The following is an 18,198-nucleotide window of genomic DNA, read 5'->3' on the forward strand; positions in this document are numbered from 1 at the left end:
ATTGATGGGTTTTATCTCTTTTCTGTGTATTTTAAATCTGTGTATTTGTATCTAATCATTTGTTGTGAACTGCGCTGAGTCTGCAAGCAGGGACGGTGGGATACAAGCCTAATTAACATCACATATAACATATAACACAACATATAACATAACAGGTCTCCTTCTATGTTGCATCCAGAGCTGTGTAACTAACCTCTTCCCTCAATCCCTGCTGAATGCTCGGTCAAGTACACCAGCGACACAAGCTGCCCTGAATCTCTTGCAGCTGATTGTTAGCCACAAGCATCCTTTCTTCTTCAATGAAGGAAGCGTCCTTGCATGTAAACCTATTGACACTGGTCCCGCCTTTGAGGAGTTCTCACATGTGGTAATTCTGTATACATACCAGTGGTCATGCGCATTTCTACATCAAGGTGTTGGAATCTCGAGCTATCTACAGCGCAGAGAGCATATTAAATCAATTTTTCAAGTTATCGTTTGGGAGAATTTTACACTGTTTCCTTGGCTCCCTCTTCCTTTGGGAGGGGATGGGGTTGTATGTGTGACCGATGTGGAGAAGCCATCTGGTGCCATTAGGTGGTAGCACCGCGGGGCTCCTCTTCTCTCAGCAAAGTCATTGTCATAACACCGTTTCCCCCCAATTCGGCAGAGCACAAGCCGTGATGCCCTCGGCATGCCGTCTCTGCAGAGGAACAGGCAGACAACTTCTGCTCCTTCACTGCCTGTCTTGTCACCCTCACGGGTCTTCTAGCTGAGCAAAGATTTCTAGGGATCACCTGGGGATTTCCCCCGGGTTCTGCTTCTACCTTCTTCAACAGTACTGCACAATGTGTGTAAAATCCTGGAGCTGAATGCTTCAAGAAATTTTGAAGTCATGGAGAAGGCCTCATTTTTCTTTCTGTTGAGGAGGAGGAGGGGGGGAGTGATAAAATGTCAGGAAATCTATATTAGAAGTATTTGTAGCCATAATTACACAGTACCATCCATGATACCCTCCATCTTGTGTGGATCTTGTTCTAGCTGAGAGCCCCCACCTCCCAGTTTACCACTGCTTTTCCTGGGACCAAGAAGAAGAAAAGAAGCAACCATATACTCCTACCCTCATGCATGAATCTACATCTCACTAACAGCATCCCCCCCCCCCCCAATCTATGATCTTCGAAATAATCAAATAATTCGAGGGCAAATTTTGGGGCTGAAAAACAGGGTAAAAAGACAGGACTTGTACAAGACGTTCACACAATTATTGTATTGTTCTCTGATTCCATAATCTTGTTTTATTGCATTATTTGTTGCATTATACTATCATTTTTGTGTTCTCTAAATTTATGACTCTGTCTTAATGTATTGTTTTATGTATTATACTGTTTGTATTACATGTGTAATCCACCCTGAGTCATGGTGAGAAAGGAGAACTACATAATGAATTCAGTAAACGGTTGGGCACTTGTCAGGGCCCATAGCCCATCAGATGGCCCATCACTTGCTGGCAACTCTGGGTCAGTCTCGCTTTCCCCAATAGAAGAAGTGCCTGGCAGCAGCAAAGGAAACAGAATGCAAGAGAATCACGCACTCGTGAAACTGTCTCCACCAGGTTCTGCTTCCCATCATGAAAAGAGAGATTGTCCCAAAGGTCCTTGCAACATTTGCAGGATCCTCTGGGGACAGTCTGTTTCATGGAGGAACCCAGAAGTTGAAAGTTGTGTGCCTGAGGACCATCCTATGGGCTTTCTGTTTGTGGTGAACATAGGGGTCACTAGTTTGACTGCCATCAAAACCAGAAGCCCTCCTGTCTTGTGTCTCACCACCACCGCCACCACCACCATATAGTGAGTAAAAATGGGGCATGACCTGAAGTGTGTATCACCCAATGAATCATGGCTAGGGGACCTGAGCTGCAGTCAGGAATCCCCCAGTTTGACTGGGTGCCTCAAACTCACTAGGTAGTCTTAAGCAACCTTTCCCTATCTGCAGTGGGGCTAATACTAACCTACCTTAAAAGGTGTTAATAAAGCTTTTAACATGCTAGTGTATATGGAATGTTTTGAATGCTCTCTAGCCCTATATGCTAAGCATTGTCATTATTATGTAGTATGCTGGTGAGACTAGCGATGTGAAGTCCTGGGGAAATAATCAGGGAAACTGTGTGAGGGTGGTCTGTTGGGTGAGAGTGGTCAAAGGACCATATTTTTTCAATTTTTGTAGTATTTTTAGGCAGAAAATATCCTATGAACTATTTCCTGTTTTGGTACAAATGAAATGCTTTTTAAGAAAGGGTATTATTCACTCAAAATACATATTAGAAAGATTTTATGTCAGAATCTACAACATTAAAGAATGATCATTCTTGTGTATACTATATCCAGTATATATGCAAGTTATTAGTGTATAGAACAGAGATGCACCATAGTTTCAAAGAAACGTTCATAATTTAAATGAGCCTGATTTTATCCACGGTTCATATGTTATGTGAATGATGATAACAGTATTAAATTCAAGATACGAGTGCAGTAGCACCTTAAAGATGAACAAGATTTCCAGGATATAAGCTTTCGAGAATCATGCTCCCTATGTCAGACACAGAGCTTGACTTTTGAAAGTTTATGCCCTGGAAATAATGTTGGTCTTTAAGGTGCCACTCTCACCTTGCTCTTCTACTGCAGACCGGCATGACTGCCCACCAGAAACAATACTGAATTCAGTGGGTCATAGGGAAAAGCAGGGTATAAATATTTTAGTAAATAAAAACAAAGTTTAACTCCTATATCCAAATGTGCCTCTAGACCTACTGTGACAATATACAGATGTTTTTGTCCAAATAATATTTTCTTTTATTTACAGAAAAAGTTTCCTCTTTTCAGCTTCACTTTCCCCTTTACCTTTCAGATGACAAAAACTTAAGATGTATGTGCTAAGGTGCAGCAGTTTGCACCTTGTATATTCACAACCTTTCTTTCATACATACTTGTAAATTTCTATTAATTTCTATTAATTTCTATTAATTTAACAACACGAACCATTTATAACGAACCATTTTTAACTTAGCATGCAAAATTATACTGTTTGGCATACTTAATTTCTATTAAGTATGCCAAACAGTATAATTTTGCATGCTAAGTTAAAAATGGTTCGTTATAAATGGTTCGTGTTGTTAAAATTGTAAACTAGGTTTGATGAGAAAACATTGCATTAACAGCTTCTAGTAATGTCCAGTTCAAACTATATATTAAGTTAGAAATACCCCATTGCATTATTTATTGAATGTCCCAGCTGTTGATCGTATTGACTTAAATTGTGTAATCTACTTTGAGTCTCAGTAAATAAGGCGGACTATAAATATATAAAATATATTTTAATGTTCCCAAAATTTCCATTTTGGGAAGAGAGAAATGGGAGCCCCTCCCTCCATGGCTTCAAAATTTCCAGAGATTTTGTCTCCCGAGGAGACTCATGGTTCCATGACATCATGTGCTTTTTACACGTATGAGAGGTGGGGGAGAAAGACAAGGAGCTGCTGTTTGGGGTGGCAGCCACACATATCTTGTAACATCTGTCCCTGCTCAGAGTTTGAGCGTTTTTGGCATAAAAGAGATATTCTTTCTCTCCAACTTCACACACTGTTTGTAATTATATAAACATTTTCATGCACTTCCATAATTTCCTGGATTTTTTTCCCTTCCAAAACTCTTACATGTATTCCATAAGGAAGGAGCTTCCAATCATTTCAGTGGCCCCTTGCTGTACCTTCTCTCATTATGCTTCTTGAAATCCCCCAGAAGAGGCCTCTTCCTCCTTTGCCGTTTGCACCTCAGTTTTGCTACGAATGTCCCAGTATGAAACGTAGGATGGGGTGGTGGGGAGGGGATCAGATGCTCTGAGAAAATGAGGGGAAGCCTTCTGGGCCAATCCTGCTCCTCCCTGTCCGCCTTCTTTCTACACCTGGGAGGCCAACGAGATTTGGCAGCCGAATCCACAGTTGTGATGTTTGAATTCCAACTCACTGGCCTCCTATTTCTTCTGCCTTGTTTCCCATTGTCAGCGCTGGCAGCCTTCCAGTTTGATTTTTTTTTGTAAACCGCTAATTGCCTTGCACGTTGCCTTACCAAAATGAATCAAATCAAAATGCTTTTCCTCGAGCATTAGATAAAGCAGGGGAAGGGTTTCTGGGTAATGAGCAGATGCTGCTAATGCAGGGGCCGTGGGGGCCTTGCCAGGGCTCCATCTGCTCCATGCTTGCCTGGCTCTGGCACGCAGCCACGGCTTTGTGGGGGGACTGTTTGCTTTAACCCACTGCCCTCTTCAGTTCTGATTTGCGCCACGGAAAGTTTTCGTGTCACAGTGGGGGATGCAAGAGGAAGACACTGCCCCTGTTTGTGATTGTGCTCATGTGAACAAAGGCAGCAAGCACTCTTCATGAACTCTTGTAAGGGTTACTTGGGAGCAGGTAGGATGCTGCTGTCTTAGCCACTATACGTGAGCATGTTGGCTCAAGTATGCTCGGAAAGGAGTCTGGGTACACGGAGAACATTGGCAACCTGCCTTCCTTGCCAGGGATAGATGCTCTCACTCAAAGCATCCTACCATTCGAGTCCCATTGAAACATATGATGATAATAGCATTTATATAGTGTTTGAAGAGCTTCATGTCACTTTGAGAACGAGAATGGTACAAGGGTTAGAGGGTTGGATTACAACTGGAGACACCTGGTTACAGATCCCAACTGAGATACGAAGCTTGCGGAATGACCTGAAGGCAGATGTTCTCCGTCAGCCAACCTCACAGGGTGGGAAGGGGAGGGGAACCATGTACGTTATCTCAAGCTCTTTAGAGGAAAAGCAGGATAAAAATGAAATAATAGAGTAATCATTACAACAGGCCTGCAAGGTAGGCCATTTCTGTCGCCCCCACATTGGCCAAGGCTGAGAAAAGTATGGCTTGCTTAAAGCCACTTAATTTGTGGCAGAGTTGAGATTTGAACAGAGGATCTCTTGAGCGCACAGTGAAGCCTCTCAGCAGCTGCACTACCGCAGCTTCCACAGGCAGAGGGGCAGTCAAAGCATGAGGCAGCACTGACAGGCTTCCAGGGACTGAGAGCCTAAACAAAATGAAGGCATTTAAACCATGCTAAAATGTATTTTATACCCATATAACTTTGATACTAGTATGTGTTTCTCTTGCTGCAAGAAACAGCCTGCCTGCTTCTCCTTGGCAACAGAAATGGACTTCCACTCGTCTTTTGAAAAGCCACGTCCTTTACATGTGCCCAAGGAATGGTTATTGAAAGATCTTGGGTTGGATCCAAGCTTAAATTTTTCACCAGCAGAACAGAACTTTCTCGTCTCTTCCCTCCAACTGCGGCTTGCTGACCTTCATGAGGTGCTGCTGGTGGGCTGTGCGGAATAGGGGAATGGGAGGAATGACATGGGAGTGTGCAGAGAGGGAAAGGGGAATTGATGGAAATCGCAGCGTTAGTCTGGAGCCAACCTTGTGTTTTCCCTGTGACTCGACAAGTTAATGGACAGTTGAATCCCTGAATGCTCCTCAGAGCAGAGATTGTAGCACCTAATTTTGTCTGTTGTTCTACTTTTCTGCCAGACTTCGGTGTTGTGAATGATATGGCAGTTTGATATTAATCCTGATTCATAACCTATAGACACAGAAAGGCTCTCTGCTTTTCACAGCATAGGTCTTGAATTACCTCCTTTAATTTCCAGAACATTGAAATCATCATCTGTGATCATGTTCTAGAAGGCTCTTGTTTTCAGAGGCCGGGGTGGGAAGAGGGCTACCAGAGACAGGGCCTCTTTGATTATGGAACCCACACTGTAGATCTCCCATCCCAGACATATTTGTTTAGCACCTGCTTCGATTTCTTTAAAGCTTGATTTAAACATAAGGGTGGTAAAGGCTTCCCTGTGCAACATTGCACTGGCTCTGGGTCCATTTTAAGCTCTGCTTAGTATGACAGTACAATATCTGCAAGGGGCACAGATGCCTGGTGTGCAAACCCAACATGCATAGTTGTTTTGCATGGGTTATGCATTTAAATAACACACCGAATGGCCATACTTGGATCCAGTACGCCTCATCCTTACTTCTAAGGCTCTCAATGGTCTTGCCCTCTTATATTTTATGTATTGTTTATTTACTTCATTTATGCTCAATGGGGACCCAAAGCAGCTTGCATCATTCTCTCCTTATTTTAATCTTTGCAACAACCATATGAGATAGATTAAACTGAGTATGTGTGAGTAGTCCAAGATCACCCAGCAAGTGTCCATGGCAAAATGGGGATTTGCATCTGGGTCTTTCAGACTGTAGTCCAGCACTCTAACCACTACACCTCTCTGGCTCTCATCTTTTTGTTACCCTGTCCCAGAACACCCCTTCACATGGTCAACTCCACCCCCTTCGGTAATTCAAAGGTCTCCTTCCTCCTTCAAATAACTCTCCTTCGCTGCCACTAATGCTTAGAACTATGTCCTACAATACAAGTATGATGCCATCTCTTCCTTCCCACGTTCTCTGTGAAATCTTTGGCACCACCCTCCTTCCCTGCTGAAACTTAAGCCTAAATACCTGTTCCTGAATGTATATTCTTGCCTGTTAATTGCCATCTTCCTTTCCCTTTGCTGTCTCCCTGTAAGCTCCTTGGGGGCTCTGACCTGGATAGTCCAGGCAAGCCCAGTCTCATTTTATCTTGGAAGCTAAGCAGGGTCAGCCTTGGTTAGTAATTGGACAGGAGACCTCCAAAGAAGTCCGGGATTGCTATGCAGAGGCAGGCAATGGCAAACCACCTCTGTTCGTCTCTTGCCTTGAAAACCTTATGAGGTTGCCACGTCAACTACGGCTTGACCATACTTTCCACCACCACACTTCTGAGGGCTGGGACCTGTCTCCTCGAGCCCCATAAAGGTTCGAGCCCTTTACAAATAATATTTATTTATTTTACATACGAGGACCCAAAGCAGCTTACAACAGTATTCTCCTCTCTTCCGTATTAACCTCGCAACAACAAACCTGGGAGGAAGTTTAGGCTGAGAGATAGCAGGAGGTCCAAGGCCACCCAGTGAGCTTCCATGGCTAGAATTTCCAGGTCCCTTTGCCCTTCTGGCGGGAGGGGCAGAGACCCGACATTTACCTTTTCTTTCTCCTTGCATGTGCGCACTCGACACAACACGATGATGTCGCGTCCGGGAGTGAGGTCATTGCTTTTGCCTCAGAAGTGCTTCCAGGTTTTGCGTGGGGCCAGTTTGGGTCCCCAAAAGAGCCAAATCGGCCTGGTGTAAAGCCCAGGAGTGTTCCTGGGGCCTTTGTTGTCATGCTGTGCTGGGAACATGCCCAGAGAGGCCCATTCCCGCGCCTCCCCCCCCCCCCCACTGGCCAGGTGAGTGGTGGCAGGTGGAGGAGGCTGCGGGTGGGGGATCCCTCTCTCCCCACCAGGGGACCAGCAACCCTATCAGTGGTAGAAGAAGATTCCAGTCTGGGTCTTCCAGGTCTTAATCAAGCACTCTAGCCACTACACCAGAAGTCCCCACCGTGGCGCCCATAAGCTCCATCGTATCTGCTGACACCTTTCCTGCTGCCTAATGGGTGATTTTAGAAAGTGCATGGGGCCATGCTGGGTTCTTGTCCAGCAGCGCTTCTGATTGGCTATGCAGATTAAAATAATGTTTCAGCAGCAGCTGCTGCCACAGTATTGATCTTATTCTCTCCTAGTCCACTTTTTCCAGTGAATTTTAAAAATTACCCCTTTCTCCCTTGTGGGCTTCCTCTCTGTGGTTGGCTCCTCCTCCTGTGGCAGCCATTTTGTGTTTGTGCCCATAACTCTGTGTAGGAATTCCAAAGATGCTCACACACTCAAGAAGGTTGGAGATCCCCGCTTTAACTGGTACACCACACTGTCTCCACCTTTTGGATTTTGCATTCTGGATTTTAAGTGACAGGCTTCCTGCAGGAGAGCAGGCCTCAGTGTACCGTAACAAAACTCTTCTAAAAGCATTAACTTGTTTTCAGAGTGCCGCAGTTGGCGCTGGCTGTTCTATCTCCCCCCCTCCCCTGTTCCAAAACCAGTTTAGCTGTTATTTACCTTTCAAACAATTAATATAATTACTGCTATGGCTCGAAGTAAATTTAGAAAACTCTGCTCTGAGTGCCTTATGACTCCACCGGGGCAGTTTTAGTTGGGACTTCTGCTTTTTGATGGAAGCCTAATTGCAGTTTTGGCTCCATGCACTCAGAGAGGCGGCTAATTGTTTAGGCAAATAGCAGATTAATTTAAATATGCATCGCTAATAAAAACCAAAATGCTCTGTCTTACAATTTTTGCTCCCAGGACGAGGAACATAAATATTCGGAGGGAGTGCCATCAGATAGCTCTTGAGATGGCTGGCGTTCTTTCACGGAACAACAGTGCTTTCCAGGCACCAAAATAATTTTTCTTTTTTTGCGAAAGTGCACATAAATATCCGTTTAGATTCACTTATTTAATGTTTCATTGTCACACTTTTTCTTAGCTTCCTTTGGGATGCAAGAGCCGCATCTGCAAGCTGCGTGGCTTCCTGTTGGGACTTCATACAGGTTTTTAGGAACCAGCTCCACAGTTCAGATGGAGAAATGGCTTTTCCAGATCTGATCTATATTGAAATTCTGTGCCGGAGTAACACAAAAGAGGGAAAATAGTAAATAGTCTAGTAGCACCTTTAAGACTAACCAACTTTATTGTAGCATAAGCTTTCGAGAACCACAGCTCTCTTCATCCATGCATCTGACAAAGAGAACTGTTGTTCTCAAAAGCTTGTGCTACAATAAATTTGGTTAGTCTTAAAGGTGCTACTGGACTCCTTACTATTTTGGGACTACAGACTAACACGGCTAACTCGTCTGGATCTATGAACAAAAGAGGGAGGGCAGAATGCAGCCAGGCACCCCACCACTATACCTGAATACATTGCTGGACAAGAGCCCATCGATAGGGCCGTCGGAGGGAAGAAGCAGCCGGGCACCCCTTTATTTTGTTTGTTTCTGTCTCCAGCTAAGAACCCTTTCCTCTAGTTTCCAGCTTCCATTGATGGGGCTGTCAGGAGGAGGGCAGGAAGCAACCATTATACCTGATTCTTGCTCAGCTGACATCCCCACTTCCTCCCCAAGGAGCAAATTTGGGGTTGGATCCAACCAGCTTTTTTGCTGTTTGAAAAGGAAGGGAGGAGGTCTCTTTTGCCCACTCAAAAAGGCTATGCTGGGGATTATTGGATCTGCACAGCTAAAAGCCATGTGGGAAAGGGGCTGTAGCAGAGGAGTATTGGGTACGATTGAGCAACAAAGCTGGCTGGAGCCAGTCCTTTGATTGACATTTGTGTCAGTTTTTTATTTCCACAAGCTTCTTCTGAAGTCGGTTGTGGCTGAAAAGTAGAATAAAAATATAGCAAGAGAGCAAGAAAACACAATATTATGAGTAGCTTGTGGCTGCTGGCCAAAACAGCGGTCTTGGGCCTTCTCTGTCTTCCATTACATTTATATGTAATCCTTTATTGCTTATGGCCATCAGTCATTGCCACAAATAATAAATAATGTATATTATATGCAAGACAGTTGGTGAAATTATTTTACAAGTACAGAATAAAGACATCCTTCCAGGGAAGCAGAAGGTTTTCACTTGTGAGTCTAAATTACCTTGCATGGTTTACGTTTGTGGTCTGGAGATATTTATGTCAACTCTGGCTGCCACTACAAGTACTTTTATCCTATAGGTAGAAAAATGGCTGTAGATGTTATGGTTCAATTGGATCACCTTCCAGTGAAGGAACAACAATGCAGAGAGAAATTTCTCTTAAGGGATCATTAAAAAGTGAACAGAATCATAGGGCTGGAAGGAACCTTTAGGGTCATCTAGTCCAACCCCCTGCACAATGTAGGAAATTCACAACTACCACCCCCTCCCACATACCCCCAGGAACCCTTGCTCTGTGCCCAGAAGATGGCCAAACACCCTGGGCATGTAAGAAGGGCCACAAGAACTAAGCACTGATGTAAGCCTTCCTGCCATTCCTCTCATTATCTGCCTAGGTTCACAGAGTCAGCATTTGTTTATATATATTTACACCCTGCTTTTCTCCCCAGTGGGGTCCTAAAGCGTGTTACAACATCATTCTTCCTTCCTTCATTTTGTCCTCACTGCAGTTCTATGAGACAGAATAGGCTGAGAGAGAGTAGTTGGCCGAAGATCACCCAGCAAGCTTCTATGGCAGAACAGAGCATCAAACTTGGGTCTCCTAGTCTGACACTGTAACCACTACCTGTGCTGTAGCATAGTGGTTAAGTGGTTGGGTTGCAAATCAGCACTCTGCTGGTTCAAACCCCACTACTGCCATGAGCTTTGCAGGTGACCTTGGGTAAGCTGCTCCCCTCAGCCCCAGCTGTGTTATGGGGATAATAGTTATACTAACCTTGTTCACCGTTCTGATTGGGGCACTAATCTGTCTAGAAGAGCGGTAGATAAGTGCAGTTGTTGTTATAAAATGTAGTGTTCTGTATTCACCATCACACCCAAGAACCTGTAAGGTGTCTATTAACTAACAGAGCATTAGATTGTATCTCTTCGAACAGTGCTGATGACATCATTAGCCTAGTAGAAGCCAGTTTGGTGTAGTGGTTAAGAGCGGCAGGACTCTAATCTGGAGAACTGGGTTTGATTCCCCACTCCCCCACTTGAAGCCAGCTGGGTGATATTGGGTCAGTCACGGCTCTCCGGAGCTCTCTCAGGTCCACCTACCTCACAGAGTGATTGTTGTGGGATAATAATAACATACTTTGTAAACTGCTCTGATTGGGCGTTAAGTTGTCCTGAAGGGCGGTATATAAATTGAACGTTGTTGTTGTTGTTTTTAAATGCCTTCCTTAGGCCCCTAGTAACTAATGCAAAACCATACTGTATTTCTCTGCCCCAGCCCCAATTCATTGGCTGCTGCTTGTAAGAATGGGGAAACACAATGCAATGTTGATATGTCATGAGTTTTGGATGACTACATATTATCTGAAGCGAGGGTGGGCAATGAGCCATAGGGCAGTAATTTCTGTAACAACCAGAACATGTCATTTCATCCTAGGGGAAGGTGGTGAATATCCTGGTGTTAGATATTTAAGATAAACTTGTGTGCCAAGAAATCCTGTGACCTGTATATATGTGCAGATGGAGCAAAGATGCCTACATTTGTTTATTCACAGCTTTTTGTTCTGTTCCTGCTAGTCATGGAAGAGGTCAAGGAACATGAAATCTTCTTCATCTGCCCCTCTGGCTTGTCTTCGAACGGGCATTTTATCTATGGCAACCATAAGGGCTAGAAGCTTGATTATTCCAATCTGAAAATGATTCTCAGGAATGAACCCTGTAGCCTATATAATATTCGGCGCTTCTATAGAATCCAGGCAAAAATATGGCCTTGACAACATCACTGTTTCAGGCTTGATGCTCCTTTTGCGGCAGTAATGTGTGCTAAAGGAAAAGTGAGTCTGTCTTTATTCTAGTTTTGCATCTCGACTCACTAGAAGAATTCAGCCCTAGGAAGCATACGGATCCTGGTGATTTGCAAGGCTGTTCCTTTATTCTTTTATTCTTTATTCTTCATTCTTTGCTACTTTTTTTCCCAGAATGCAAGTGCTGTAATCTAACACCTACAGCAATTAAACTGTGAGCCTGTCAGCATCTAACACCAAAGGCTGACAAGACCAGATCTCTTGAAGACAGTCTCCATAATGCCTTTTATTAAGACCAGCCAAATGACACATAACACTGTGCAAGCTTTCAGTTTCACTAGAACTATTCATCAGGTTGGATTTTATTTTAAAATGTTTTAAAATATCTTAACCTCGAAAATACACTTTTTTCTTCTTTCATTTTTTAATTTTTGTGACATTTAGTCTGACAAAGAGTTCTAAATGGGCTCAAAAACTTGAACGATGTTTTGTGTCATTTTGGCCCCAATAAATGATGTTACACAGAGTTTCTTTCTTGTCCTTTATTCTTTTGCTTCCCACCCCCCAACCGCAATTTCCCCATCTTTTTTCTTCTCGCTCTTCCCCCTCCTTTTAGTACAAGATCTTAGTGTAAAATATCTCACCTCTGCCTGCCAATCGCATATTGCAAGCAGAAGTTATGCATATGGAAGTTTGCAAATCACCCGAGATGCATTCTTTCACACTGCTAAGGTGGAGTGGATGAGTCTTGCTTGTTCTGTGGGGTCTACTCATATGTAAATTTTCATAGCCTGTATGATATTTCCTTTTTTTTCACCTTTTGATGGTAAAAAGACACATGGAACTTGGGAATATTAATCAAACTTCTGTAACAATCTGTGCGCAAAGGTTCGGCTGCTTCTCATGATTGTGGGCATGAATTTCATAAGTATCCCATACAGCTTACATCCCTTTAAAATATAAGCATAGCAACCTCTCAGCCAACTTTTGTGTGTGTTTAGTTACTTACTAAAACTTACAGGCCGATTTCCACCCATTTCTAAAGCAGTGTACATGATAATCATAAATCAGCAGTCTTAAATTTCTTAAGACTATAAAATAGCAATTGCAGCCATTACAGTAAGGCTAGCAATCACAACCTAAGAGCCGTGGGACTTTAATCTGGAGAACCGGGTTTGATTCCCCACTCCTCCGCGTGAAGCCAGCTGGGTCACCTTGGGTCAGTCACAGCTCTTTCAGTACTCTCTCAGCCTCACCCACCTCACAGGATGATTGTTGTAAGGATAATAATAACACATCTTGTAAATCTGAGTGTGGAATTAAGTTGTCCTGAAGGGTGGTATATAAATTGAATGTTATGTTATTATGATTTTAAAAGGTTCTTGTGAATAAGCTGCCTCATGCAGATTTTGGAAAGAAAAGGTATAAATCTGCTAAATAAATAATGTTTTCAAACTCTTTGACAGGAGGATTCCTTGAGAAGGGTGCCTGCAAGGCCCTGCTGCTTGACCTGTTTTCATGACAGAACCTAGAATGGGCTGTTATTTGTTTAATCTGGATCTGGGTGGTGGTAGTCATACCCCACTTCTTGTGGCAGCAAGTTCCCCAGGTTAATTTTTTGTTGTCCTGAAGTAACTGCCAATCAATTTTATTGAGTGGTTTAGAGTTCCAGTGAACACTCTTGTGAAAGCCATCTTGGTTTAACAGAACTGGCTGTACTTCAAACTTGATTTTGTGTTAAATAGCATAAGTAAGACATTTCTGTTCTCTCTCTTTGTTTTCCCACATACAGGAGTGGTCAAAGTGTGGAGCCTGATGATTGGTCGAGAGCCCATTCATCATTACCAGCACAATCAAAAGATACAAGCCATGGCCCTTTCCCCCGAAGGGGCTGCTGTAGCAACTGCGTCCGCCTTCCACATCAGAGTGGAAAGCGCTAATGACAACGGGTACTGGGAGACAGTTGCAGACTTTGAAATCCAGAAACCGGTGAGTTTCTACGCTGTGCCTGGCACATGTTGCATCCTACGCCATGGTGGTCAAGGACCAAATATGAAGCACAAGTTTCTAGCCCTCGTGGCTGAACTGGAATTTTTTTTCCTGTACGCTGACATTTTTTAATGCAGTTGGGATTTGGTTGGGTAGGACAAAATGGGAGGGGGAGGAGTAATAGACCACGTTTTGTAGCCGACCTGCTATATGTAAGTGCTGTTTCTCTGCTTCTCCACCCCGTTTGGCCATTTTGGCTGGCCATTTTGAATAGGAGGTAAGGGTTGAGAGGCAGATCTTTTCTGTGACTGGTAACTAGGTAGCACTTCCCTCCTCCTTCACGTGCAGCAGAGCAAAAGATGCGTGGGATATCCAGAAAGGGCAGTTTGCGGGAGGGAGGGAGGGAGATGACGTCCCTCAAGGCTGGAATCAATCCTGTGGCTGTCAGCTGCTAATCCAAACTGGAATGTTTTCTGCGATCATCTACTACTCTATTTCAAATTAGGGACCTGCTAAGTAAATTGTGCTGCTCTGCAAATCAGTTAATCAATATAATTAATCATTAATAAACGAAGCCTGCAACGCAAGTAAAATGATTCATTTGAGAAGGATCAGATGTAATCACATGCAGCTTTCTGCCTCGAAGCATAATTGTTCCCCCTGATGACACCTCCACAAATTACCCTATGCGATCCTGACAGCATACCACAAGTGGAGAACTGAGCTGTGGCACAACTCCTGTTCACATTGATGGGGTCTGTCCTGGAGAACCTCCTCGAGGATCACACCTCATTCAAGTTAATGGGAGAACAGATGCCCTTTAGATTTCTTGTGGAGGGGGCAGCCTGTCCCATCCCTCATCTATTAGAGCCACTTAAGTTGGAGGAAGTCTTCAAGCTTTGCTCCGTGGAGTAGTAGGACAGGGGTAGAATCCACCTCCCAGCTTCTAGCACCACTGTCTAGCTGGCCCTGTATCTTTGATTTGCCGTACATTCCCACAGGGAAAACTCCTAGCCAAAAGAACCTGGGACACAGACATGGGAAGAGAGGCCAGTGTGTGTGTGTGGGGGGGGGGGGGGAACAAGGCAACAGAATGTCCAGATAAGGACGCTTTGGGGGTGGAATGCCACTCTTGGCATAAAGTTTTAATATAGAGAAAAGAGTAAAGGAGGGAGGAAATCAGGTAGATAAGGCATATGAGGACCTCAAGTTGGGTGCCTGGTAGAGAGTCCAGTAGCACCTTTAACACTAATCAACCTTATTGTAGCATAAGCTTTCAAGAACCACAGCTCTTTTCATCAGATGCATCTGACAAAGAGAGCTGTGGTTCTTGAAAGCTTATGCTACAATAAAGTTGGTTAGTCTTAAAGGTGCTACTGGACTTTCTACTATTTTGCAACTACAGACTAACACGGCTTAATCCTCTGGATCTTTGGCTTTCTAGAAAGCAGGATATGAATATTTTAAGATAATATTTTTTAAAGCAAGCATTCCTTCTCCAAAGTGATCATAGGGAGGAAATGATGATGGTGGAGGAAAATGGGCTAGACCCCCAACCAAAGCAGTGCAACATGGGAAATGTGTGGGGGTTGCTAAACCACTCTCCAAACGTTGAGCCAGAGAGCTTGGAGCTGGGGGCCCAGCATGATCACAAGGCCTCGTAGTGTAGATCCATAGGGAGGCGGGTCCCTCTGAATACTTCAAGGTGTGCTGTGCAACTTGTGCAGTATGGTGCGGGAGAAAACTTCTCACTATCGCCACCACCCTATCTGGGATTGTTTCTTGGTTATTGGTTGAATAACCAGTTAACCCATTTGTATGTCCCCTCTCCCCACCTCTGCTTCCATCAAGGATTTCAGATGGAAATGGAATTTTTTCTAGCATTCCATTCTTATGGGAGGATTTTGTGTGTGCACACCCTTTGTCAAATCTTTAAGAGGTTTTTTTATCATTTAAGTTTTGGTTTTGGTTTTTTTATAAAATAATTCTTTCTGTATCCCACGGGAGTGCCGTGAACGTGCATGAATGTGTTGTCTTTGAATTCTGGGGGACATGAGGAAAGAGCCAGGAAGGCTATAGCCAAAGTCCAAACTCTTGCAGTGTCTGAAACTTTTGGAACTCCTGCAGGTCAACTCACTTCAGCTGGTCCCCCAAGTTACGGACTGTCCTGTAACGGTAGCCACTGCAAAGGAGGATGTTTACCTTTTGAAGGCAGGAGAAGCCACCAAAGTTCTGCATTCCGTCTATGGCCAGCCTGTCACATGTCTGGATGTCTCCGCCAGTGAAGCGGCATTTGGAGTCAACAGCTTCGGCTGGCTACTCAAAGAGCCCAACAAGGTATTTAAGGATTGGGTTTCCTAGAATACTTAAATGGAGGAACTCTGGCTCATTGAGGGTTATTGTTTCATGAAAGATTTTTTTTGGTAAGTGTTGGGTACCGTTGTACTAGGATGAGACTGTTTCCAGTAGGAGCAGAGATGTTACCACCTGTTCTCCCCCACCAATGAATTAGTCTATTGATGGCAGTTAGATCTGTTGTTGGATATCATGCATTTACATTCTTGTGCAATATGTTTTTCTGTATGTAGACTCAAAGTGTGTAAGCCACTTTGAGTCTATATTGAGCACCAGTATAAATAACAATACACAGTTTTGCACTCCATCTTCCTAACAATCGTGCGGAGGCAATTCAGACAAATTCTCCTCTCCTAAGGAGCAAGCAGCACCTGTCCCTCTCTGGTGTCTTTTTAAAAGTCTCTGAAAGCCCTCAACCTGTTTGCAGCCATGAGGTTACATTCATAAGTCTGTGACTTGCCCGCTTTATATTTTATTTTACTAAAAGTTCCTCCGGGATCTTAGAATTCAGATTGGACACATCCAGAGTTCATTTTTTATTTGTTTCAGGAGAGTGGCAGACTGCATAAGAGAGTTCAGGATTAGATCTAGGAAGATCCCCCACCTTGCCAAAGCTCCCAGATGCAGGCATGAGATCCATAAGAGAGGGAAAGAAGGGGTGGAGGGGGCTGAGCCACTGTGGGGAAAGGAAGGAGCAAGTCCGCAGTGTAGACTGTAGCCAGGCAGATCACATAGTGGACCACTTGTTTTGATTGTGTGAGAGTCCAGCTGGTGAATACTTGTGAGTAAAGGTCTGCTGCACAATGTACAGCCCTGTTTGTGAGCCAGGCAGCAGATCAAGGAGGTTGGTAGGGCCGTACATCCACATAGAGGCCCTGAATATTTATTTATTTATGTTATTTATAGTCAATACAATCAACAGCTGGGACATTCCATAAATGATGCAGTAGGGTATGCAAATGCAAATTTGCAAATATCGGGAAAAAACAGAAATCCAATACAGAGCTGAAACTCATGCTGAAATAAGCATAAGCAATTAAATATAACATACTAGCAAGAAAGCCCATGGGGGGGGGAATACAACGGGCTTTAGAAAGGGCAGAGCAGGCGGGCCAGGCATTGCCACCTTGGCCATGCCTCGATCTGGTCAGGGGAGGGCAGGGTGGCCAGGCTTGGCATTGTGCCCTCTCCAGTGCCCCAATTGGGGGGGGGGAGGCAGGATCGCCGGGCCGGGTATTGCCACCTCACCAGCACCCCAATCAGGGCAGAGGGAGGGCAGAGCATCCGGGCATGGCATTGCCCCCTCCCCAGTGCCCCAATCGGGGGGGGGGGGAGGCAGGGTGGCCAAGCTGGGTATTGCCACCTCACCAGCACCCTGATTGGGGCAGTGGGAGGGCAGGGCAGCTGGGCATTGTATTGCTCCCTCCCCAGCGCCTGTTGAAGCCGAATGGGCAACCACAGGGGGGAGTGCCAGGGAGGTGCCAAGCACCCTGGTGAGCTTGCGCACCCAGCAGCCACCCATTTCAGCCCTGGAAGCTGACAACCGTACTTCCCAAACTCGAGGTGGTAAATAGAGTTCTCCTGGAATTACAACTGGTCTCCAGCTGACAGAGATCCCTTCTCCTGGAGTTAAGGGCTGCTTTGGAGGGCGGACTCCATGGCCACCCTATCCAGGTGCTGCCCCCCCCCGATCCCCCAGAATTTCCCCACCTGGAGCTGGCCACCCTACTTCCCAACCTCAAGGTGGTGGCTGAAGATGTCCTGGAGTTTCAACTGAACTCCAGCTGACAGAGATCCCTTCCCCTGGAGTAAAGGGCAGCTTTGGAGGGTGGACTCCATGGCCACCCTTTCCAGGCTCCCCCCCACCCCGATTCCCCCAGAATTTCCCCACCTGGAGCTGGCCACCCTACTTCCCACCCTCAAGGTGGTGGCTGGAGATCTCCTGGAATTACAACTGGTCTCCAGCTGACAGAGATCCCTTCCCCTGGAGTAGAGGGCTGCTTTGGAGGGCGGACTCCATGGCCACCCTATCCAGGTGCCACCCTCCCCGATCCCCCAGAATTTCCCCACCTGGAGCTGGCCACCCTGCTTCCCAACCTCAAGGTGCTGGTTAGAGCTCTGGAGTTATAGGAGGTCTCTAGCTGACAGAGATCTCTTCCCCTGGAGTAAAAGGCTGCTTTGGAGGGCGGACTCTCCAGGCTCCCTCCCCCAATCCCCTAGATTTCTCCCCACCGGGAGTTGGCAACCCACAAGGTTGCCTCCTGCCATTTTTGGAACCAGCCAGGCGGTGGGGGGGGGGGTCGCAGCCTAGCCTCGCAGGACCCCTGCTGGGCTGTCCCTCGTCACAGCTCGCTTGAGGCAGGAGGAGCCCCCGGCCATCCC

The 18,198-nt window shown here is 45.1% G+C and overlaps 1 protein-coding gene across 1 annotated transcript in view; it reads left to right on the plus strand.

Annotated features, from left to right (window-relative positions):
- Window positions 1-18,198, plus strand: part of FBXW8 (F-box and WD repeat domain containing 8) — a 96,653-nt gene that overhangs the window by 40,963 nt on the left and 37,492 nt on the right. Inside the window, exons 6-7 of the mRNA XM_054996150.1 lie at window positions 13,265-13,461; window positions 15,589-15,798. Coding sequence (XP_054852125.1) covers window positions 13,265-13,461; window positions 15,589-15,798 — 407 coding nt within the window. The remainder of the gene's footprint in view (window positions 1-13,264; window positions 13,462-15,588; window positions 15,799-18,198) is intronic.

The sequence above is a fragment of the Eublepharis macularius genome, chromosome 13 (assembly GCF_028583425.1).
Source record: "Eublepharis macularius isolate TG4126 chromosome 13, MPM_Emac_v1.0, whole genome shotgun sequence".
NCBI lineage: Eukaryota > Metazoa > Chordata > Lepidosauria > Squamata > Eublepharidae > Eublepharis > Eublepharis macularius.